Here is a 25,795-nt window from a genome sequence, read left to right as displayed (position 1 = left end):
TACATTACCAAGTTGGTTAACTCTGACTAAATTAAGGAAGCAATTGCTACATTTCCCCTCTATTTTTTGTTATTTAAAATGAATGATTAAGGCCAAAAGTTTTCAAGGTGGTTTTGAGATGATCCCCTTAAAAGCTGTGTTATATTATAAATATACAGGCTCTCTCTGTGTAGCCTCCCTAAATATTATACAACAATATATTTCTTTATGCTTCATTTTCCCCACCAAGACCTCACTACTCTATAAAACAAGCTATAAAGACCATTTCCAGCTAATATAAATCCCATGCAGAGCTGCAAACATATCAACAATTTTATTCCTATTGGTTCAAGTCCAGTTTAAACAGAGTTAGATAGCATACCAAGTACATGAGCTGACCATAAAAACAAGATCAGTTTTTAAACTCAGACCTTTAGGAAATGGAAATGACACAGCTGTTGCAAAATTGTCAGATTTGTTGCGTCTCAAATCATCCGAAGAATTTCTCTGAGGATAGGTTCTGTTGTTTTTTCATGACATATCATCTGGTTTCTACCCTGTGTCCATATAGTGAATATCCATCTACTAGCAAGCTAGAACTACCACCTTTGAACAATGGGTTCCAAACTTGTGGGGCTACAGAGTTCCACAGCTATGCCTCCAGGGCCCCCCAGCTCTCCCCTTCTTCCAGGGTAGGTCACTTTCATGTATTTTTATATACTAGGTTCTACACACAGCAGTGTTAGGAGAGATACTTCTATGTGAAAATGAGTTTGGGAAATTTCTTCCTTTGCTTCTCAAACATCAGTTCAGTTCAGTTCAGTTCACTCACTCAGTTGTGTCTGACTCTTTGCACCCCCATGAATCGCAGCACACCAGGCCTCCCTGTCCATCACTGTCTCCCAGAGTTCACTCAAACTCACGTCCATCGAGTTGGTGGTGCCATCCAGCCATCTCATCCTCTGTCGTCTCCTTCTTCTCCTACCCCCAATCCCTCCCAGCATCAGGGTCTTTTCCAATGAGTCAACTCTTCGCATGAGGTGGCCAAAGTATTGGAGTTTCAGCTTTAGCATCAGTCCTTCCAATGAACACCCAGGACTGATCTCCTTTAGAATGGACTGGTTGGATCTCCTTGCAGTCCAAGGGACTCTCAAGAGTCTTCTCCAACACCACAGTTCAAAAGCATCAATTCTTCGGCGCTCAGCTTTATTCATAGTCCAACTCTCGCATCCATACATGACCACTGGAAAAACCATAGCCTTGACTAGACAGACTTTTGTTGGCAAAGTAATGTCTCTGCTTTTGAATATGCTATCTAGGTTGGTCATAACTTTCCTTCCAAGGAGTAAGCGTCTTTTAATTTCATGGCTGCAATCATCATCTGCAGTGATTTTGGAGCCAAAAAAAATAAAGTCTGACACTGTTTCCCCATCTATTTCCCATGAAGTGATGGGACCAGATGCCATGATCTTAGTTTTCTGAATGTTGAACTTCAAGCCAACTTTTTCACTCTCCTCTTTCACTCTCAAACATCATATGCCTTTAAATATTAACTCCTTAAGTGTTAGTATTAATTATATATTTAAATATTTAAAAGTTAATTCTGTCTCTGTCAGATCCCAGTTTGTAATTTCTGCATCCAGCCATTCAGAGTACTTAGTAGCACTATAGAAAGTTCATTAGGCTACCCTGAAATATATGATCCAAATTTTGGCACTCTGTACAACAGGTTTGATAAACTTTTATTAAAAGAGTCTCAGAGTTCAGTGTCAAGTTATGGAATTTATACTTTCCATAAATCTTTGTGCAGCACTGTGCCTTCAGATACTGCTGGGCCTTCATGCATAAGTGCGTTTACCAAGGGTAGCATGGGCTATTGGACAACCTACTGAATCTCAGCCCTCACTCACTAGCTTCACTTCCTTAGATGAGTCCCTCCAACCTCTCTGAGCTGGTGTTTGATTTCTGAAATGGATATACTAATCTCAGAAATATCTGCAGAAGAGGTTTCTAAACTAAAGTGTTATATAAATGCTCAATGAGGTTACCATCATTATCTCACCATGAGAAGAATTGGTAAATAGTTTAAGCCTATCACAGTTGGTGAACTGGGAATCTAGAAAATCTGAACTCAGAGAACAAATTTGTGTTTGTTGGGAATGAGTAAAGTCTAAGGATACAAACTTCCAGGAAGGTAAGTCCTGGGGATGTAATAGATAGCATATATGTATATATATATATATATATATAGTATAGTATTTATAGGAAACTATACTGTATCATGGAGAAGGCAATGGCAATCCACTCGGTACTCTTGCCTGGAAAATCCCATGGACGGAGGAGCCTGGTGGGCTGCAGTCCGTGGGGTCGCTAGGAGTCGGACACGACTGAGCGACTTCACTTTTACTTTTCACTTTCATGCATTGGAGAAGGCAATGGCAACCCACTCCAGTGTTCTTGCCTGGAGAATCCCAGGCACGGGGGAGCCTGGTGGGCTGCCGTCTCTGGGGTCGCACAGAGTCTGACACGACTGAATCGACTTAGCAGCAGCAGCAGCATACTATATCATGTATTTGAAAATTGCTAAGGGTAGATATTAAAAGTTCTTACTATAGCCAAACAATATAACTCTGTGAGGTGATAGATGTTAGCTAAACTTACTGTAGTGATCATTTCACAATATGTACATTTATCAAATGATTGTCTTGTGCTCCTTAAACTTACACGATGTTATGTATCAATATCTCAAGAAAATTGGGAAAAAAAATAGCGGTAAATTTTGCTTTTGAGTGAATCGTATGCAGGTTTTCCATGTCATTGTGCAGATCCAATGCCAGTTAGTGATGAAAATATGTTTCTTTGGTATTTGGCCTGTACCATGAACATGGGGCATGTAACCCTAAAATGCAGGAAAAAATCATGTACTTTGGGAGCCTTGATGTCAATTTGGGAAGCAATTTAACCAAAGAAATACTCTGAATTCATTTTCTACAAAACAATGATTTATACAAAATATGATGAAACAGATTTTTTACATTATGTATTTTGTTTTCAGTAAATGAAATTTAGCATCTGAAAATTATAAAGGCCTATTCAGGTATCTGAATCTCAGCCCTGAAAAATGTGAATGTGTGATCAGTAAAATAAGGTGATACCTCAATGAGAGACTCCTAAGCAATTATGTATTTTATTTCAGATTAAGTCTCTCAGCAAAGATCTGTGAGAGAACAGTCCTGAAGCGAGTATTGAAAGAATTGTGGAAGCTAGTTCTTAACAAAATAGAAAAACAAATTGTTCTCCCTCCTCTGACAGATCAAACAGTAAGTATTCAAACTCATGTTTGATTATACTTCCAATAACCCATCTAATTGGTTTTTGTTTCAATGAATGGTTTTGATCCAGATGAAATAGTAATTAAATTCATTTTGGGGGAAAAGGGTTTGATATACAATGGCTTAGCAAGGATCATTCCAATGACATTTCCTTATATGAATCAGTTTTATTTTCCGTTATGGCTGGATGTTGAATATAGTTTCCCTGTCTTATACAACAGGACCTTGTTGTTTATCGATTCTATATATAGTAGTTTGTATCTACTAGTCTCAAATTCTCAATCCAACTCTCCACCACCCCCACTACAAATCATTTTTAAATAGTGGAAATAGTAGTCAAACTTCACACTTGCTTGATATTTCAAACTTTCTCTCTTAAAAAAAAATGTATCAAAGCCTAACTTATGGGGCTATCTCATCTACACAAATCATTTTTTATTTAATTTCATTATGAAACTTCACCCCAGAGGAACAGATATATGCTAGAATATGCTTGCAGTGTTTCTTCCTGCAATTTTACAGTTTAAGATGATAAATCTAACCCTGCTATCTGGAATCTTTTTTTAACCTTTTGCTTTTATCAATCACCTTTGCACTTGGACATAAATATAGGTGATATCTTTTAGTGGATTTGATGGACATGATTGTATCAGACACAGTGAAATAAAAAGGAACTAGAAAGATCAATGACAGCAAAGTCAGACAGTGATCAACTGCATATACCAGCCAGCTCAGTTCACATATCCTGAGCCAAGCAAAGAAAGAAATAACCCTAACAAGCACTTGCTATGGTGACTGAGAAAGACAAGTTGATATAAATAATGAGTAATTATAAACGAATATATTGACACCATTAATCATGCACATTCAGTGAAATTTAGCCAGTGAAATTATATAAAAAATATTTTCTTGCAAATTGTTCCAAGGTGCAAAGATTCATGTTTGTTGATTTACCACCAGACAGTGAGTGTTAAATATAAATGACTTCGAGTTTTACTTCATGCCATGAGTATGTGGTATAATCATAGCCTACACATATGGGTAGCCAAATCACACTTAGAAACATACACACTTACGTCTTATTCTCCTATAATACATAATGTATTTCTTTAACATCAGCTAGCTTTCACTTAATTGGCCAATAGGGGAGGCTGTCAGGGCAACCTGCAAGTTGGGTTGCTTTACTTACACACTTTATTTACATTCTAGGCTACTAATGAGTATTCTGGTAGTGCTTCCGATGTTTATTCTGATGTTTTTCCAGCTTTCCACAGGGCCTTGAGGTGCTAGGGAAAAACCTCTGGCTGAGGAAGGAGTTAAGAAGGCAGGGCTCTGACAGTTTGGATGGCATGTCAGGAGGACCAACTCCACCTTCAGCTCTGGATCTTGAAATTTTGTGTAATTTATTTTAAGGGGTAGGGAGTGGAGGGAAGGAGTTGCCTCTGCTACAAATAAATAAATAAAAGGTAAGCTCACTGACGTAATCCACATTGTACACTAAACTAGCTGCCAGAGCAGTAACTCAGTGAAACTTCCAGAAGTGGGATGCTTGTGAGGACAGTTGTATTGCCAGATACAACCCTAGATATGTGCTAGGTATCCAGATCCAATTTGTAAAATAGACCAAATTTAGGCCATATAAAATAAAAGTCACAAGTCACAAACATAATCAGTAAAATAGAGAACACTGTCTATTGACTACATTTCAACTTTGTTACTGAAGATCTTACAAATTGTCTCTCTCCTTTTCTGTGTGTGTGTTCCTAGGGACCCCAGATGATTTTCATTACAGCTAAAGATCTGGGACAACTCTCCAAACTGAAGGTAATAAGAATATGTCTGTGAAAGGTAGTGCACTGACTACAGTTCTGTGAGAAGCCAACCTCCTGTTAGTAGTGATATCCAATACAGAAGGACTAAGGATGTGTGTCTGAGATTTCACAATCTGTTTTAAGAAGAAATTAGAGTAAAATGGAGGGACTGAATTGTGCTTTCTTCTTCTCCCCACACCATATATTTTTTTGTATTTTCCAATTTGTAGGGCAGTGGGGAATTTTTGACTGTGTTGAAGCATTCAGGATTACTGTTTTGAAATAAATTAGAACGTATATTTTCATTTTTATAGTGAATTGGCTTGGTATGAAGAAAGGCAAAGAGTGCTCCACAGAAACCCAGTAAAGTCTAGAGAACTCTTCAGGCAAGAAACCTAATGCAGGAAAATAAACTTATCAAAGCAGACATTGAGCTTGTCAAGATAATCAACCCCATTATAACAAGGATTTGCTATATAAACAATCCTACCCGTTATTATTGCTTGAGAGTCACAGGACTTTGCAGTTGCTTAGGGAACCTCAGATTTGTTTTCCCTCTAGAGTAGAAATTTGACTGGTTAAAATACATATTGTTGTTCTGTAACGGACTTTTTGCACTTAGCACAACATCCTGCAGTTTCATCAGTGTTGTGGCATATAACAAGAGTTCCTTCCTTTTAGAGGCTGAATAATATTGTATTTGTAAGTACATACCACTTTTTATTATACATTCATTTATCCATGGGCCACATATAGGCCAAACTTGTACCTGTAGTTGAAATATATGTTCTTGTTCTATTTCTACCTGTGAGAATATGGTGTAGCATGGGGGTAGTTTCCAGATACTGACCACCTTCTACCTCAGCTGCTTCCAAATATGTGACACTGGCCAAAGTACTGAACATGTCTAATTTTCAGATTTGCCATTTGTAAAGTCAAGACAGTGTTAACCCTTGGCTCATAGGATTGTTGTGATGATAACGTCTTCATTATCTTTGCATGGTAACTGCAAAGAGTATGCCTCTGTCCACTCACAGAGGGCATTCTCTTGTCTCTTCCCCAGGCTGGCAGCTCAGGGTTACATATCATTGGGGCTGTTTTGTGTGTACACAACAGGGGAAAGATCATCCACGGGACTGCACCTTTGCTTACTGAGTTGAAATAGATGCCCATTAATGGCAGTACCTTGTTATATCACCTACTTTGTCCCCTTCGTCAGAAGAAAAGTTAAAAGCCAGTAATCCATTTAGAAGACAGAACCATCACATGAGATTGTTTCTCACAAGTATTCAGTGCTGTTGGTGGTTCAGAGGGAAAGTAGAAGGTAGATGCCATTGTCAAACTATTGTTTTGGATCTTGGATCTCTATCATTTTCTTGATCCCTCTTATTACCTCCCTGAGATTTCTATCCCCTCTTTTGAAAAATGGATTTATACAGCATTTAACTTTCTCATAGAAAACCTGGAAAAGTGAAACATCACAGTCCCTTATTACAAAAGAAATGGCCTTGGCAGTGTGTGTAGATCTGTGTGACATCAGGAAACAGATACTGCATCCCCTCCAGCTTCAGCTTCCTGAGTTGAATGCTTTATCAGCTATAACTGTTTCAGTTTCAAGTGATGGAAAGCCAGACTAACAAAAGCAAGGAAAGAATTTATAGCTCCATGAAATTTTACAGTTCTGGGCTAACTCTGGTTTCCATCACTGCTTGATTAGGAAGTCAAACAATGTTACAGAAGCCAGTTACTCTTTCAACTCTGTTCTTCCCTTGTTTGACTTACTGCCTTAACAATCCTCCTTTCCTGTTTGGAGGACAGTTCTCTGCTTATATCTAACATTTTTGAACTTGAAATTTTATAGAAAAGAACACCCACCTTGATGCAGGAAATTCTAGCAAAGTCCACAGGCGCATCATCAGTGCTAATGCAATATTATCACCATTCCCAAGCTAACCACTGTGGCCTGGGGGATGACATATACCATTGGGCTTAATTCACATACCCACACCTGAGCTGAGGAGTGCTGTCAATCCTGTTCAAATCTTATGAACACTAAGTGAGAGAGAGACTGGATCCTCGGTGGGCATATGTATGCTACCTGGGAAAAATCAGAGTCTGCAGAAACCATAGCACTTATATCCCTTTAGTGGCCTCAAAATTTCTTCAATTCAGTGAATTCTCTTGATTATAATAAACTAAAAGCATATTTTGAATAAAATGTCCTAAAAGCATTAATTCATTAAGACTGAAATAATCCGAAGGACTAAAAATAGAATCTTGTTGTTCATAGGTGATAGAAAAACAACTTAGTTTTAAAACATATTTTTTCTATTATTGTTCCTCGAGTTTTTAAAGTTATTGGTCCATTTAGTTATTATTATTTGAATTACTGAGCAATAAGTCTTCTATATTGTTATGTAAAAGATTAAGATTGTAGCCAAAATACAGAACTACCATTTTTTAATTGAAGTATAGTTGATTTACTATGTTGTGCTAATTTCTGCTGTATAGTAAAATGATTCAGTTTTACATATATATACATTGTTTTTAAAATTCTTCACCATTAGTGTTTACCAGAAGATATTGAATAGATGTACTTGTGATATACAGTAGGACCTTATTGTTTATCCATTCTACATATAATGGTTTGAATGTGCTAACCCCAAACTCTCAATCCATCTTTCCTCTACCCACTTCCCCCTTGACAACCACAAGTCTGTTCTCGGTGCCTGTGAGTCTGTGTCTTTTGTAGATAGGTTCATTTATGCCATATTTTAAATTCTACATATAAGTGACACGTTATGGTCTTTGTCTTTCAGATTATTTCACTTAGTAGATAATATCTAAGTTTATCCATGTTGCTGCATTATGTACATGTACTACATCTTTTTAAAATTAAAAAAATTATACTGGAATATAGTTGATTTACAATGTTGTGTTAGTTTCAGGTGTACGGCAAAGTGATTCAGTTATACATATATCCATTATTTTTCAAATTCTTTTACCATTTAGATTATTGAGTAGAGTTACCTGTGCTAATGGTAGGTCCCTATCAGTTATCTTACTAATGTGTATATGAGAATCCCAGACTCAGTTTATCCATCCCTGTCATGTTTCCCCTTTGCTAATCATAAAAGTCTGTTTCTTCTGCCCATTTTTCAATTGGGTTGTTTGGGATTTTTTGTTGTTGAGTTGTATGAGCTGTTTGTATATTTTCGAAATTAAACTCTTCCTAGTTGCATCACTTGCAAATATTTTCTCCCATTCTGTAGGCTTTTTGTCAAACATTGTACATTTGATTAGGCCCCATTTGTTGATTTTTGCTTTCATTTCTATTACCTCGGGAGAATGACCTAAGAAAACATTGGTCCAGTTTGTCAAAGAATATTGGCTATGTTCCTTTCTAGGGAGAACTGCAAATTTTATAAAATGGTTTTCCCATATTTTACTAGAATGTTGCTTCCAATGTTTTGTTTTCATTTCAAATCCTGGGTCTTTTAATTTTTTCATGTATTAGTTTGAAAGCAGATTGGATACACAGGTAAAGTGTCATTTGAAATAATAGTATTAATGAGTAAATTCAGCAATCCTGTACAGAAATATTAACAAGTGACTACTTTACTTAAAAGAACACAGAATCAAGGAACATAGAACAATGAAGGAAACTAATTTCTTTTCTGCTTGTGACTATGATTTAGAATTAATTTGTTAAGCAGGATTTATTCAGATTTTTACATATTCTATACTACTTCATCCTCTGGAACTTTATAATGTAAGTATGCCCAACTTATTACTATTTTATGGGATCAGATTTATCTGGCATAACATTTTTATGGACAGGTGATACAATATCAAAACCAGTTAGTAAAAATACATCTGGGACAATGAATTTCCTGCAAGCAAGCAGTAACACATTGACAGCCTTTTTCAGAGACTACCTTATTTGAATAAGTTGTTAATCATTTCTTATAAGAATTGTATTTTTATGTAGTACCAACATTTATTATTTATTAGCATCTATTAAAAAATGTGACCACACCGAAAAGCAGTCAAGATTGACAAAGCCAGAGAGATTTATTTACTTGCCTTCAAGCATTTCTGTCTATAATTTTGCAAAAATTTCCCATTATTCTTTGAGTCTCAATAGGTATTTAATATCTTTATTTTTAAAATATTAAATGGACTCATATGTTTGTGGTGAAATTCCCACATCAGAGAAAGATTCAGTGAGATGCAGAAGTATAAACTGTGAATGTAGCATTATACCAAGTTTTGAACAATATTCAAGGGCTTGTGATTCCATTCAAGCATATGGAATCATTTAAGACATTCTGAAGAAGTACAACTCAGTTACCAAAAACATAGTAAGTGCTTAGCAGGTGATAATTGCCAAGACAGGCACCAAAAGTTGCAGAAGTGAGTAAAACATAGGGATTATCTTTAGAAAGTCATGGCACCTGCTAAATGACAGAGTAACATAAGGATTGGAATAGAAAGATGAGCCACTGGGTGTGACTGTACAATTTGTACATTTCACAAAGTATCCCACAAAGGAAGTGAATGACGGCTGAATTGGGGTCCATGATCCACTTGCTGTGCCCCATAGAAAAAGAGGTACTTTTTATTGCTGAACAAAGACACTGATCCCTTGACCAAGCCATGCATTCTCAGAGCTATGTCCACCCATATTGACTTTCCTTCTGATTCACAGAGACACACTTATCTAAGTTAGAAATTAAGCTCTGGAGGACAAAAGTCTTTCTTTTATGAAACAATATATCTCAGTCACCTAGAACAGTACTGGCACATAGTAAGCACTCAGGAAATATTTGTTGAATGCTGTTGACTAGAATAGTGGATGCCCTGGGCAGATGGTTAGGAGTTTAAAAATTTTTCTCCAGACAAGTTTTCCTTATTGTTGTCCTCTACCATCATTTCCCTAAATACCTTTAGATGAAGACAGAGTTCATAGTGAACAATGAGGAAAATTTGTTATTATGGAAATCAGTTCTAAAATATTGATAACTGAATTTAAAATATTAAAAACCTCCAGAACTGAATTCAGTTAATTCTTTGGGAATTTTCCTGTTAATGACTGAGCATTAAGGGGATCCTAGAAAGTGAGTAAAGTGAAAGCATTATACTTAAAGTAGATTTTATCAGTAATAATTGAATGAGGCTAAAATTTACCTCTTAAGTCCTTTCCAAGGTTGACCTTCTTCAGTGTGACAGAACAGAAAGCAGAGATTAATGTGGAAAAACTTGGACACACATTTTCCAGGATTATCTCTCCCCACCCCATAACATTACTTTGCAGGTGAAAAATAAAGCCATATATGAATCAAAGCACTGCTTTTTAAGTTAACATGTAGTATTTCTTCTTTGGGCAAAATGAATTTTTATTAAATATCTGACAAAATTGTCATTATCATCATCATCTAAATGTGTTCATATGAAAAAGTTATCTCAAATGGGAAATATCTGTATACAAGGATTATACACATTTTGTTTGAAAACAGTTTTTAAACAAATGAACTGGTAATTTTATAAGAAATTGTTCACCTGTTTTCCAGGAGCACATGATTCGAGAGGATGCCAAGGGTCTGACAGCAAGACAGTGTGGTATAATGGAGGTGGTCCTGGCTACCATCAAGGTAAGATTAGAGAGTCCCTGGATATGTACCCTCAGAGAAGTGTACCCCCGATGCGTGTCTGTAGAGCTGTACATCCACAGACATGGTAGACAGTTGTATACAGACATTCTGGGAGTGTGTCAGACTTAGCCCATACTATGTCATTATTATATCCATATTACTTTACCCTTAGAGTTGCTTTCTTTGTATACCTTTATAAAATGGGTAAGAAATCTATGTTGTAACAGATGTTTTCAAAGAAAGACAGATACCTCCAAAGTCCAAAGTCCAGTTAAATATCAATAGATGCTTCAGGGGACTTAGAGTTAATGGAATTTCTGTTTGTGTTTTCAATGCTTGTTGAAATTATTTTGGAAAATCAATTTTCTCTTCTCTCTCAGTAAAGATAATAATTTAGTTTTCTGCTGAAAACCCAAAGGCATTGCATTGTGTGCATCAATGTTTCATAGCTAAAGTTTGGCCTAAAAGTTATTATAGTGTGGGTTAAATATAGGTAGATCTCAAAACATAATGTCGGAATTGTTTTCATATGTTCCCTTACAGATGTATATACATACATTTAATATTTATATGTGAAAGTTTATTAAAGAGTGAGATATTAATCCATCTTCTAAATTTGGACTGTGTCCAATGTCTGAATGCTTCACAGGAGGAAGCACCTTTTACCAAGGAAGTGTAGCAGAGACTTGTGAGCTACCAGAAGCCATTTTCCAAGCACAGAATAATCTCACTGGATAGAAACAGATATTACAACAGGAGTCATTAAAACAGAGTTCTATATGACACCCCACAGAGCTATTACCTCATGATTTTTGCAGTTTCAGCGTTTAATAAGAGAACATCTTTTGCTGCTTCAGTGGCAAAAACTGAAAAATAAAAGTTGTGAGGTGACAGAGATGGAGTTTCTAAAGACATATCCAGAGTATGGGCTGGAAGTATATAAATATTGTGCAAAATCATTTTTAAAAATAGAAAACATGAAAGAAAGGAAAAATACAAAACCAGCTCTTTTTAAGAAGAATTTTCATAAATATGTGTAAGAAATGACTGCCCTTTGAAATTATACCAGCACTCATGGCTACAGAGGAAAGTGCTAGGAGAAAAAAATAACTCTGGGGCACACACTAAACAGGTAAAAAAATACGGTTATAGAATCAGAATTCAGCCCTTAATAGATTTTATTAGGTCAATGTATGACTCTAAGAGAACAAGAAAAATGTGTTCTGTGAAAATAGATAATGGCCTTCATTGTACTGACAGACCTGGCCCATGTCCCCTAACTCCAACTTTTCTCTAGTTCTTCTTGATGGGGACAGATGACCACCTCCTACAAGACTAGTTCTGCCCAAACTCTGGGATAATCCCGATACCCAAACAAATCCCTCTGGTCTACATGTTGACATCTCAACTATACTGTCTTCCTGCCCAGGTCATTGGTAATACTTTAGTTCAGCCTCAGTGACCAGACACTTGCCTTGCCCTTTAAAAGAAAGACTACTCCCTGGTATCTTGGAGAAGGAAATGGCAACCCACTCCAGTACTGTTGCCTGGAAAATCCCATGGATGGAGAGCCTGGTAGGCTGCAGTCCATGGGGTTGCAAAGAGTTGGACACGACTGAGCGACTTCACTTTCACTTTTCACTTTCATGCATTGGAGAAGGAAATGGCAACCCACTCCAGTGTTCTTGCCTGGAGAATCCCAGGGATGGGGGAGCCTGGTGGGCTGCCGTCTATGGGGTCGCACAGAGTTGGACATGACTGAAGTGATTTAGCAGCAGCAGCCTGGTATCTAAGATCCAGTAAGTGGGTCCATGTCATTATCTTGTTTCCCAGGACTGGAGTCTGACCTTGGTCCTTCAGAACCTCGGAACCTGAGGTCAGGTCTTCTTCAGTCTCACTACTCCCCAGCTTATCCTCTGGGGTCTCCAGACTACACCCACTCTACCTGCTTTGAGAGCCTTTTACTCCTGTCCTCTGCCCCTCTGCCAAGAAGGAGAGTCACCTAATATTTCTTCCAATGGCCCTGAAGTCAGTTTGCCAAAGCTGGGCTCCCTTTTATCTTTTCTGATTCTGAGATTTACCCTGATTATACTACAAGGCACTGCTTCTAATGGTGACTACAAAGGAATTCAAGAGAAAGAGGAATACTACTTAAAAGAATTGTAGTCTTGAGCTAGTGATTCAGTATTTTCTGGGGGCTCAGCAAGGGAATACTATCAGGTGGAGACTTCATGGGAAAGACATTCTTATATTGAAGTAGTAGACACTATCCAGGCTAATTCCCAAAGGCTGCCGACAACATGATCCTTAATTCTTCTTTAGGTGAATTTAAGCAAATAAGCTGAACATGAGAAAGTTAAATTGAAGGAAGAGGATGCTATGGAGTTTGTAGACAGTAGCTGAAATACTGTTGTGCATTCTTTCAGTCATCTTTCACGTACATACATCCTCTCACCTGATCCTTAGAAACATCCTGGGTGTTAGGTACACCAAGAATGATCATTCACATTTTACAGATGAAAAAGCAGGTTTAAATTGTTTGCCTAAGTCCAGAGTCACTTGTAATTGGCAGAGTTGAGAAAAGATGCCAAACTCTAAAATCAGTGCCCTTGCTTCTATGTCTTATTTCACTAAATGTTAACAAGGTGTAGGAAAAGGCAACAAGCCAAAATGGGTGATATCCCTACAGATAGATTAGTTCTTTCTAAATTAAAATACCATGTTTTAGTTATTTAGATTATTTTCTAATGATTTAAAATAATATGAACTCATTCAACCTCTACACAAGTACTGATGAAAATATTAACTTAAATACTAAAATTCTAATTAGACTGGGTTATTTTGGCATACCAGTCACAGGTAGTTTCAACTATAAGTCAAAAGTATAGAACATGGCACAAGAAATAGTTACCATGAGCTGCTGCAGCTAGCATGGTTGGCCTTGGAGGCATTACATTTACCTGCCAACACTGAGCCAAGTCAACAGCTCTGAAACAGCCAACAGCTTAATCAGCATGTGCAAGCTGCTGTAGAGGCCAGTGCAGAAACCCTATTTAAAGCTGAGCTTTGGAGTCTCAAACTTGTATCTCAGGAAGATTCAGGACTTACAAGGGAGTCCCTGAAATGTGGGTTTCTTTCCAAGAAAAAATGAAGAGCTTTTTCCACCAGCATGTACTCTTTGACAGTATCGTGAATCTCAAGACTTAATTTTTTATTTTTTTAACTTTGAACCATGCTCTAGTTATTTTCTGATGAAGTTCCAAAAACATAGGGCAAGAAAACTGGCTGGTTGTATTTTTTCCAACATTCTAAATTACCCTGGAACACTTGTTATTTGTACCTAAACATGACATTCTGAAATGTATGGAACCTGAAAAAATCAGCAGAGACACAGAGGTAGAGAATAAATACATGGATACCAAGTGAGAAAGAGAGGGTGGGATGAACTAGGAGATTGGGATTGACATATATATATATTTACGCTATTGATAATACATGTAAAATAGATAACTGAAAACCTACTAAATAGCACAGGGAATTCTACTCAGTGCTATGTGGTAACCTAAATGGGAAGGAAATCCAAAAAAGGGGATGTATATGTATATGTCCACTTTGATGGACAGTAGAAACTTACACAACATTGTAAAGCAGTCCAATAAAAATTGAAAATAAACACATGCATTAGGGCCCTCTAGAAATCTGCATTTCTTGGTGTTCAGGAGAGAATGTGGACTAACTATGAATATCTATTCAAATACAGCCTTGAAAAATCCTAGATAACACCATTTCTGATACTCAGGATTCCAGACAAATAACAGGACATGGAAGATTATGCCTCTCAGGCTCTTACCCTGACCAAGTCCTACACAATCCTGGTATCCATTATTCAAGAGTCAGTTTTGGTGGCTGTTTCTTACTTAGCATGTTGTCTTTAATCATTTGTAAGTATCGTTTTTGCATTATTTAAACTTCAGGTGCTCACGGGAGGAACCAAACAACCTATCTAGTTTGGAGTACTGCAATTCAGAAATCATTATTTGAGAGCTTACCGTGTGGAACAAAGATGATAAGCAGTAAAGAGGTGACTGAAAATTAAAGAGATCTTGCTCTTAGGAACAGAAACATCCACAATCCATAAAATATGAGAGTTACTGACAAAGTACTGGGAAGTGCAGAGAGGGTGATGAATTCTCTGTGAGTGGCTAGAGGAAAGCTTCCTGGTGAAGGAGGTTTCAGATCATTAAATGGGAAAGCAAGGCGGAAAGTCATCACAGGCTTAGAGAAAAGCTTGGGTGAAATGTGACTGAGGTATGGGGTAGCCTAAAAACTTCAAATAGGCTAATGTAGAAGGATATCAAGATTGGTTGAGAAATAAAGGGAATATATAGAATAGAAGAGACACATTGACTTGGACCCAAAGTGGTGAAGCATAAACACCAAGAATCTGAACTTCAGTTTGCTGGCAAAAGGGAGGAAGTAGCATATTATGATCCAGTATATTACAGAGGACTCCTATTGTCTTAAAAAATAATTTCTTAACTATCAAGTATTTAAAGTAACCTCAGTTGTTAAAAACAAGTGATGATTATATCTAAATTTGCAAAACAGATCATCTGCATGAATTTTCCAGAAGTCTGATACTGGTATTGGAAGGAAAGAGAGTGATGATGGGAAATTTCTACCAAAATGGTACATGTAACCAAAGAAGTAAAATCTCCCAGCAGACTTGAAATATTAGCATATTTCCATAAGCCAGTAAATATAGTGTGTGAAAGATCTTCAAATATCTGGCAAATATGAATGCTTAGAAGAATATAGCATTTTTTATTGGGATTATAAAAGGGATGGCTTGTTAACCATGCAGACAGTATCCTGATGTTTTAGTTAGTAGTTCTATTTTTTTTTTCTCACAAATCACATTAAGGTCTGAAATGTTCTACTTTTTCATTTTTTTTTTTTTTTTGCACTCATGAAGAATACAAGAAATACAAATATCTCTGTTTATTTTTTAAGATAAAGAAAATGATACCTCATACAAAGCTCTTTCAAGCCCCTCATCACTCACCCATATATTAGTGAAGCAATGTATTCCTTTATGAGGGTGGGAAATCTTCACAAACATCAGAAAGTGGATATAAATGTAAAGAAAATATCTGGAACTACATGAGGAATACCACTGATAGAGTATCAGAATAGTGGGTGACATTTCTGCTTTATTGACTATGCCAAAGCCTTTAACTATGTGGATCACCACAAACTGTGGAAAATTCTGAAAGAGATGGGAATACCAGATCACCTGACCTACCTCTTGAGAAACCTGTATGCAGGTCAGGAAGCAACAGTTAGAACTGGACATGGAACAACAGACTGGTTCCAAATAGAAAAAGAAGTACGTCAAGGCTGTATATTGTCACCCTGCTTATTTAACTTATATGCAGAGTACATCATGAGAAACGCTGGGCTGGAGGAAGCACAAGCTTGAATGAAGATATATCAATAACCTCAGATATGCGGATGACACCAACCTTATGGCAGAAAGTGAAGAGGAAATAAAAAGCCTCTTGAGGAAAGTGAAAGAGGAGAGTGAAAAAGCTGGCTTAAAGCTCAACATTCAGAAAACTAAGATCATGGCATCCGGTCCTATCACTTCATGGCAAATAGATGGGGAAACAGTGGCTGATTTTATTTTTCTGGGCTCCAAGATCACTGCAGATGATGATTGCAGCCATGAAATTAAAAGATGCTTACTCCTTGGAAGGAAAGTTGTGACCACCCTAGACAGTATATTAAAAAGCAGGGACATTACTTTGTTAACAAAGGTCCATCTAGTCAAGGCTATGGTTTTTCCAATGGTCATGTATGGATGTGAGAGTTGGACTATAAAGAAAGCTAAGCACCAAAGAATTGATGCTTTTGAACTGTGGTGTTGGAGAAGACTCTTGAGAGTCCCTTGGACTGCAAGGAGATCCAACCAGTCCATTCTGAAGGAGTTCATTGGAAGGACTGATGTTGAAGCTGAAACTACAATACTTAGGCTACCTGATGCGAAGAGCTGACTCATTTGAAAAAACCCTGATGCTGGGAGGGATTGGGAGCAGGATGAGAAGGGGACGACAGAGGATGAGATGGCATCACTGACTCAATGGACATGGGTTTGGGTGGACTCCGTGGGTTGGTGATGGACAGGGAGGCCTGGTGTGCTGCGGTTCATGGAGTCGCAAAGAGTCGGACATGACTGAGCGACTGAACTGAACTCAAGAGAGAAAGACTAGAGTATACAAGTTACTGTCCTCTCTTGTGGGAGTACTATTAGGACTTAAGAATGTATTGTCAATAAACAAAATGAGTTATCACATATAAAATAATGAAAACAGTTCCTATTGTATAGAAAACTCTTCATAAATATAACCATCATACTACCTGTGTGCATGGGTGCTCAGTCACGTCTGACTCTCTGTGATCCTGTAACCTGCCAGGCTCCTCTGTCCAGGGATTCTCCAGGCAAGAATAATGCAGTGGGTTGCCATTTCCTCCTCCAGGGGATCTTTCTGACCCAGGAATTGAACTTGCATCTCCTTTTGCCTGAGAATTGGTTATTTTGAAGGAGCTTCTTTCCACTGGTAAACCCAAGACCTCACATATTCTAGTACAACTAGATTTTTTTTGTTTTCCTCCTTTCCTAATAAACCACTCATCTCTCTCAATGATGCTATTAAATCTGACTCTTTGCCCCAAGTAACAGTCCAAGTCCTGTCCTCCATGCTTTTGGTTTCCTGTGCACAGCATTTTCACACTACAGGGGCACAAAACCCCTAAGATTTCTGGTGCTTTCTGAGACTCCCCTCTAGGAAGCAGTGCTGTTCTCTTTCTGCAGGAGTTTCTAGATTAAAAGGCAGGGAAGGCCCGTTGAAAATTAAGTAATGATATGTGTCAACTTACCAAAAAAGTCATGTCAGAGATGGAATAGGGTGATACAGATGCTATAGGGCTTGAGGAGGGGACACATATAAAAGTGGGAAGGATTTAGGGGAGTTAGCAACTACCATGAACTCCAGAAATCAGGGAAATAATATGAAAGAGTGATCACAAAGGACAGATGACAGTTCACTGGCTGGAAAAGAAAGATAATTGTTTTCATTGGAGAAGACTTAAACATACTCAGGGAGAAAGAATTTGACCATGAAAAAGCACAAGACCAGAAGGCTGGGAGTCAATGATTAGACTGCTCAATGGACTGGACTGGATTTAACTGGAAATTTTCATAGTGAAGCAGTGTAACATTGAGGTTACAGGAAATGTTGGGGTTGCAAGTAGGTATTGAAAATATTAATACATGGCATGCAAAAGTACCATTTCAGCAATGGAAGTCTTACAGGAATGTGCAGAATGGATTGACTAGTTCAAGACTGTAGTCACAGAGATCAGTTATGGTTATTCAATGCATAAGATGACAAGGACTATCATGAAGAGGGTGATCTTAGGAGTATAAAGTGAAAGATGGCTATGAGTGACACAGAAAGGCCCAGTCATTGGAACTTGGCAACTAAAAAAATGGGGCAGGAATGATGGAGGAGCCAGGGTGACTCAGAGTTTTAGCCAAGTGGTTGAGAAGCTTGGTCCCAAAGAGAAAAATGGCAAATCAGTCAGGAGGGTCATTTTCCTCTTTCCACCTAGAATCTGGGGAATTATTTTCACAATAAAGCTTATGTTATAAGTAGAAAGAACTCTATAGTTCACAAAAATCTTCCAGACAGAGTAATTAATTTCATCTTTACAACACCATAGTCAGGCAAGATGGCTGTTTCTGTTCCCATTCTACAGAGAAATTAACCAGTGCTCTGTGAGGTTAAATAACCTATGCAAATCACACTGCATAGAGGAAAGACAGAGTGTTTTCTAGCACATTTTAGAGTAAAGAACAGGTCAAAGAAGTGAAAAGGATTCTAACATCTTGAAACTGATAACAGAAACTGACAATGTCCCTTTTCCTGCTCACATAGAAACATGTTACCTATGGTGTTGTTGGTCAACTGTGCTGTTCTGCACTGTGCTTAGCCCCTCAGTTGTGTCCGACTCTTGTGACCCTATGGACTGAAACCTGCCAGGCTCCTCTGTGCATGGGGATTCTTCAGGCAAGAATACTGGAGTGGGTTGCCATGTACTCCTCCAGGAGATCTTCCCAAACCAGGGATTGAACCCAGGACTGCCACATTAGAGGCAGATTCTTTACCATCTGAGCCACCGGAAAGCCCAAGAATACTGGAGTGGGTATCCTATCCCTTCTCCAGGGGATCTTCCCGACCCAGGAATCAAACCAGAGTCTCCTGCGTTGCAGGCTGATTCTTTACCAGCTGAGCTACCAGGGGAGCCCTCTGGTCAACTGACCGTCCCTTAATAATGGCTATTAAGGCTAATAATGGGACCTTACTAACTCACATGTAGCAGCTTCAGGTTTTAAGATTCACTGATTATAAAATGTTTTCTTTATATCAAACCAGTATCTGCTTCCCCAGTGCTTCTAATTATGAATTGGTTCTTCTTCTACCCTTTAAAACTACTATAAAATAGTTTCGTTTCCTTTTCTATGTCTTCCCCTTTTCAATGCTTTTCAGACATTAAAGAAAACTGTCATGCTGCCCCAAGTTATCTGCAGCTGTTTATTGAATAACATGCCTTCTAGAGCTTACAAAGTTCTGGTCATCTACCTTGAGGCTATTTCCATTTTATATTTCTCATAAAATGGTGATGCCAAGGAACCACCCTCATATTCCAGATACGTTCTAATCAGCAGAGAATGCTGTTGCTCTATCACACCCTTTGTCTTGACCTATCTGTGATATTAATACATGATCAGATTTAGCTTTGATTGCTGCCTCATCAATTAATAAATCATATTAAATTTGAGCACGAGTAAAGCTTTAAAAATTTTACTGATGTTAAGCCATGTCACCCCCATTCTTTACTTTGCAATAAAAATTTTATTGGGAATACAGACCTTTTCCTTTTCTCCTTGTCATCAGGTTGGCATTTGCATAACCATAGAAATCATTTCCTTTTCTCTGTGAATGAGGAGCCCATGGCATGTGTTATTTATTTGTGTTCACTGAACCACTGAACAGAGGCTTTTGTGCTTAGCTTCCTGCAACTTGTTTTCTCTCCTAACATTGCTACCTTCTAGCCTGAGTTTGTCTTACAACATCTGCTATTATACAATGCACTTAAAAGACAAAGGCATCGTTTCTGCCCTTACAAATCATCTACTGTTCACTTACTGTCCTGCTAAAGCTTTTACTGAATGACTCAAAATGCTCCATGGCTCAAAAGGAACAAATCAGCTCTGGATCATAACCTGAAACTCTACAGAGACCCTCAGGCTTTACTCAGGAATAAGCTCATACCTTATTTATGTTTTCACTATATGATTAGTTCCCCATGTACCGAAGGCCTACAAAATAATGCCTTTTTAATGAAAACATGTCTTCCTATAAAGTTATTAGAGAATTTCAAGACAAATACTATACATAGTTTATGCTCTTATAACCTAAATCTAGTTCAGCATGTACATAAAGTCTTCTAGGCCCTCAAAAATACCTCAATTAAATTAAGTCCAGTTACATTCTTCTATCTTAGAGTTTCCTAAACAATATTCCGTGGAACACTTGGGTGTCCCTGAGAGTTAATAGATGTCCTGTGTGATAGGTGTCCTATAGCCTAATAATTTTAAGAACAGGTATGTTAGTGCAAGGTCAAACAGTTTTCCCTACCACCGTGAATCACACAGCCTTTAATGTATTAAAAAGCATTGTGAATCTTTAAGAGTATACGAAATCTCTTAACTTCTCTAGGCTTTCTACTTCCTAAAGGCAACTTGTAACTTTGAGGAAGCACAAGGTTAGTAATGACAATAGAGTGACAGTAGTAAAACAGTATATTTTAAACTATACCAAAGAAATATGAGAACTACAACTGCAGGTTTCCCCCACTATAGGAAAGGAGAGCATTCCTATGAAACCTTTTATTAGCTGAAATGACATAGGCAAGAAGCAATTACCTTAGGACTCATTCTGCTCAGGGATGCACAAAATAAATCGAGATCAAGCACAAATACAGTCCAAAATCATGACAGCTTGATGCTCAGATGCTGGGTGTAATTCCTGGGTTAGGTGCTGGGTGGTACCACTCTCATGACTCAGGGTATACACTGCCTCTGTAAGAGCTCACTGCTGTTTTAACATCTCTTTTTTCACAAAAGTGAAAATCATTTTCATGTCTTTTTTGGTTAGTGAAAACAGTACTAATGTAGGTCATCTACAAAAGTGAAGTGGCATAAAGGCAATTTTCAAAGAATGGGGAATACCTGTACTTCACTTCTTCTCAAGCAGTTCCTCTCAGTTACCTAGTGGGATTTTCCCCTTTCTTTAGTCCATCGTGGTAAATTATCTGGTGGCTGCTGAAGTGGAAAATGGCAGTGCTAATAAACAAGACACCATAGGTGTCACCTCTTTGAAAGTCTTTATTGATTCCTTCAGCAACAGCATTATTTCCCAGTCCTATTGTCTGTCTTTTTAAATTCTCTTTATTACGCCTCCAACATATCATTGGAGTCATTCACTGACAATAACATTTCCTACTTGACCAGAGTCCCTTTGGGAACAATCTCTAGGCCTCTTTTGCTTCGTATCCTTGGCGTAAGTTCTGGTTCTCAACACAGATTTAGTAAATATTTGTTAAGGGAGAAGAGGAAGAGAGAACGGCCAGGAAAGTCACCCCATCACTGATGCTCTTTAGGGTAAGCCACAGGTGATGGCTCTTCCTCACAAATTAGACAGTAATCTATATTAAGGTTGTCACCATGCTACTTTACATACACTGCGAAAGATCATTTGTTTTATATGATCACTGAGGAAATCGAAGAGAAAATATTTTTTAAATGCCTAGAGACAAAATGACATTTACTTTGCTATACAGCAGAAACTAGCAACGTTGTAAATCAACTATACTCCAATAAAAATTAATTTAAAAAATAAGAGTATAACTGTGACATTCATGCAGTTATAAAACTTGTCAAACTATTATTTAACTCATCAACTAATGAGACAACCAGTAAGATCTTACAATTGGCTCAAAGAAGAATTCCAAGAGCTTCACATAAAGACAAGCAATGAGGAAAGCTGAAATAAATTTGAATAGAGGCAAAACAGATCTGGCCACAAAACGGTGATCAGTTGCATCCCACCAGAAATAAATAATTTGCATCTCTTTGGACAGGAGTCATATGCATTATTATCCATTTTCTACAATTTACAGAGTTTTACATAACTCAGGTGGCCCTAGTGGTAATGAGTCCAAGGCAAGAGATACAAGAGACTCAGGTGCAGTCCTTCGGTCAGGAAGATCCCCTGGAGGAGGAAATGGCAATCCACTCCAGTACTCTTGCCTGGAAAATTCCATGGACAGAGGAGCCTCACAGGCTACAGTCCATGGGGCTGCGGCGAGTCAGACACAACTGAGCAACTGAGCACACACATAGCTCCAAGACAGTGAAAAGTGAAGATAACTCAGATAGGTGTCATAGATGGAGCACTCATTAAACATTTTTGCCCGTTTCAAAGTTTTTCACAATTTTTTCTGACAACTACATATAGTCCCAAGACATCATGAAGCATCATCTTAGTTGCTGCTCATTACTCTTCCTGTACTTTACTAACTTAAGCCTCCAGCACTTATGCTCAGGTATGACAAGATTGGAACTTGTCTGGGAAACAATGAGTGGGAGAATGCTTTCCCCTCCTGAGAAGCCACCAAGTCCTGGTTCAGTCTATCCCGCAGCTCTTTGTAAGTAGGGTGTGTTATTTCATCTGATGCTTCCCTGGTTCATTACGTAAACAGAGCTCCAGAGCTCACCCCACCACTCCTCCAGGAAAAGCAGTCAATTCCAGGCAAAACTCCCCTCTCAATACATTCATTAACACTTTTCCACTTAAGTATCATATCACACTTCCTGAAGAAAGGAATTCTGATATCTTTTCATCCCCCAAGGTACCTGAAACAATTCTGGACTCTAACTCCACAATAATTGCTTTCTATATGTCACAATATCTAATATTTATATAAGATCAAGGTATAGAAAATGTTTAAATATTATATCTTTGTCATCCCTTCAAAAATAAGAAAAGGCTTTCCTCATTTTTCTCTGCCTCCTCTTCATAATCATTGGTGGATTTAGGTGCAATTTGTGTTTTCACAGTGCACTCAGCTACAATGGAATGGGATTGTAAGTGACCATGGGTTTTTCCTTTTGAGGAAGGAGTTTGTGATTGTAGAACACTTTCTTCAATTTATATCCCCATTGCCTACTTTCTCAGGCCTGTGCCCTGAATTTTCTCTATATTATAGTCTCTAAAATTCCAACCAAATGCCTACAAATGCTCAGAATATGTTTCTGCAGAGGGAAGAAAACTGAAGTAATTTTGAATTTTCAGTTGACATGTTTTACCTTGGAAATCTTTGAGTAGGCTAGACTGATGACACACAGGAGAGTGTATCAGAATCGTTTGTTGAGCTTTTTCAAAACATGCCATCCTGTGAGAGTCCTATATCCTAGTGAGCTGGGTTGCAGTGCGGGTGAAGTTTAGTGTTAGTACAGGGCAAGACAGACCCATTTATCTAAGCTTAACAAAATACAATAAACATGTTATCTATAAATTGCTGGGAAATAACATCCTTAGCTCTATCATATATCTTGAGATAAATAATCTGCCCTCTGAAGTGAAGTCTGTGCTTAATACTTGCAACATTAGAAACTCTGACATCCCTCAATGACCGTATTTATTGTCAAATATATATCTTCTCTATTATTTAACCTATAAATATGGTGATGTTTTGAGTTGTTGGATGTCTGTAGCAAAGAAAAATAAGAAGAAAGAAACTGTTTTATTACATTTCTCAGACACAGTTTAGGGGGCATTGGGTTTCTAAGGGTGGCCTATGTGTGTGTACCACTGTCTGATTAGAGCACAGGGAAGGTGGGAGCAGTGGGCATTTGCCCTAGAATTGCAAATCAGTATCTGGAAAACATGTGACCAGAAGATACTTTATTTGTGAAATCTGACAAACCTGGATATTTTTCTCATGCTCTAGAAACAGAAGTCAACAATCGAGTTGACACATTGTCTTAAACCTAGCATTCTGTAAGCATCCGGCCTGTGCATCTTCATGATCGCATTTAACTAAAGTTTTAAATGAGAGCAACACTTGAAATACTAAGGTAACCTGAACTGCATGGCGATGACGTGGTCATGGCCATACAGTACTGTGTCTTTGTATCTATCTTATGTTAATCATACTGTATTATTCCATCTGGACCTCATGATTATGGCCATAAAATCCCTCATCTAATACTGTTTTTCTAAATGCCTCTGCTTACATTGTTTTTCTTTTCTTTTTAGCAATACTTTCATGCAGGAGGAAATGGCCTGAAAAAGAATTTCTTGGAGAAAAGCCCAGATCTTCAGTCTCTGAGATATGCTCTCAGTCTTTATACCCAAACGACTGATGCCTTGATAAAGAAATTCATAGACACCCAAACCTCACAGAGTAAGTAACACATTGGACATGAACAGAGGTAAACTGAATACAACTCAACTTCAACATAGAAATCACTATAAATAATATCTGTAATTTGACTATAATAAATTAAAGCATCAATAAGAATGATTATGATTTGTAAAAAAAATATACTCAATTTTTAGAAACTTATTTTATAAATAATTTCAATAATACTGAGATATGCTTAATACTAAAATTGTATGGAATAATTAACATTTGCTGTTGGTTTTAATTTCATAAAATTTAGTAAACCCTCGTTGTGAATAACCATAACTGTGATATTCTCAAATTAGTACAAAATAATCAGTGTTTATCGGTCTCAGTAACTTCTAAAGTACAATAATAATTCCTCAGATCCTAACTTCAAATGAAAATAATGTCCTGTTCTTGGGTTTTCAGGAGGGAAATCTCATTTACTCTTAATTTTATAGAAGAAAATTCTAAGTCTTTGAAAAGAGCCAAGTATGTTAGTGGAAACTCAGATCTATTTCATATGTCAAAGTTGCCAACTCATAAGTTTCTAGGATATTACTGTTAAAGAACCTTCTTTCAAGTTGCTTTGTGATTTATTGTATTTTGGTAATTACATGCATTTAAAATCTGGCATTTCTGAGTGATTACTGAAAATGTCACTCTAAGTAAAAAAAAAAAAAATGCAGGCTCAAATTGTAGAACATAATAAATTGCACCCAACTATAATCAAAATAAGGAGGAGGACACAACTTCTTTCATGAGAGATCCTTCCAAAGGAAGCACACAGATTTTTTTTCTTGATAAAAATCCTTCAGACTTATCTATGTTTCATCATGGATATTTTCACTTTTCTAACTACATTTGAAGATAATACCAAGGTAGGTGCTAGGTAGCTGCTTGACCTATCTAATACTTTGTGCTTTCTGACCTTGTCCAATAAATGCTACAAACACCCCTTTTAATGCAATCTTCAAACCCAGATTACATCTTAGGATGGTTCCAAAAAGGAGAAGAGAGTTGAGTGTAAGGCCTTGTCAAGAAATACATTACTCCTTGAATCATGATCTCTCAAGGTTTTCCAAACTATAAATATGAATGCAATTCTAACACAAGTCATCATAATAGTGTTGTTGCTTTATTCTCAAGAGAATGTGAGTGTTTAAAAACTTAGCTTTACGTTCGTAGGTATACATTATGTGTATATACATGCAACCCATGTTTCAGCAGAGATGTCAAACCAAAAAACTACATATGAATTTCAACTTTGGTGTATGGAATTTGGTACACATGTTTGTTTTGTATGAATTGTATGGCAACATTAAAAATATATGGGGAGTGGGGGAATAAGAGGATTCATTATCCCAATAATCCCGACTATATTAATTATTTTAGTCCTGGTCTTTTTCTTTTTTACTTACCTTTTCTGGCTTTTTTTAAG

The 25,795-nt window shown here is 37.4% G+C and overlaps 1 protein-coding gene and 1 long non-coding RNA gene across 3 annotated transcripts in view; one reads left to right on the top strand and one right to left on the bottom strand.

Annotated features, from left to right (window-relative positions):
* LOC139185264 (uncharacterized) overlaps positions 1 to 25,795 on the bottom strand; it is a 126,911-nt gene that overhangs the window by 30,390 nt on the left and 70,726 nt on the right. The window lies entirely within an intron of this gene.
* The window catches only part of UNC13C (unc-13 homolog C), a 723,080-nt gene that overhangs the window by 646,642 nt on the left and 50,643 nt on the right, over positions 1 to 25,795 (top strand). For both annotated transcript variants that reach the window (XM_019968805.2, XM_070797523.1), the window contains 4 exons: positions 3,176 to 3,299; positions 5,079 to 5,135; positions 10,696 to 10,776; positions 24,225 to 24,372. In XM_019968805.2, coding sequence (XP_019824364.2) covers positions 3,176 to 3,299; positions 5,079 to 5,135; positions 10,696 to 10,776; positions 24,225 to 24,372 — 410 coding nt within the window. The remainder of the gene's footprint in view (positions 1 to 3,175; positions 3,300 to 5,078; positions 5,136 to 10,695; positions 10,777 to 24,224; positions 24,373 to 25,795) is intronic.

The sequence above is a fragment of the Bos indicus genome, chromosome 10 (genome assembly GCF_029378745.1).
Source record: "Bos indicus isolate NIAB-ARS_2022 breed Sahiwal x Tharparkar chromosome 10, NIAB-ARS_B.indTharparkar_mat_pri_1.0, whole genome shotgun sequence".
Taxonomy (NCBI): Eukaryota; Metazoa; Chordata; class Mammalia; order Artiodactyla; family Bovidae; genus Bos; species Bos indicus.
This window is presented reverse-complemented; position numbering and strand designations above follow the sequence as displayed.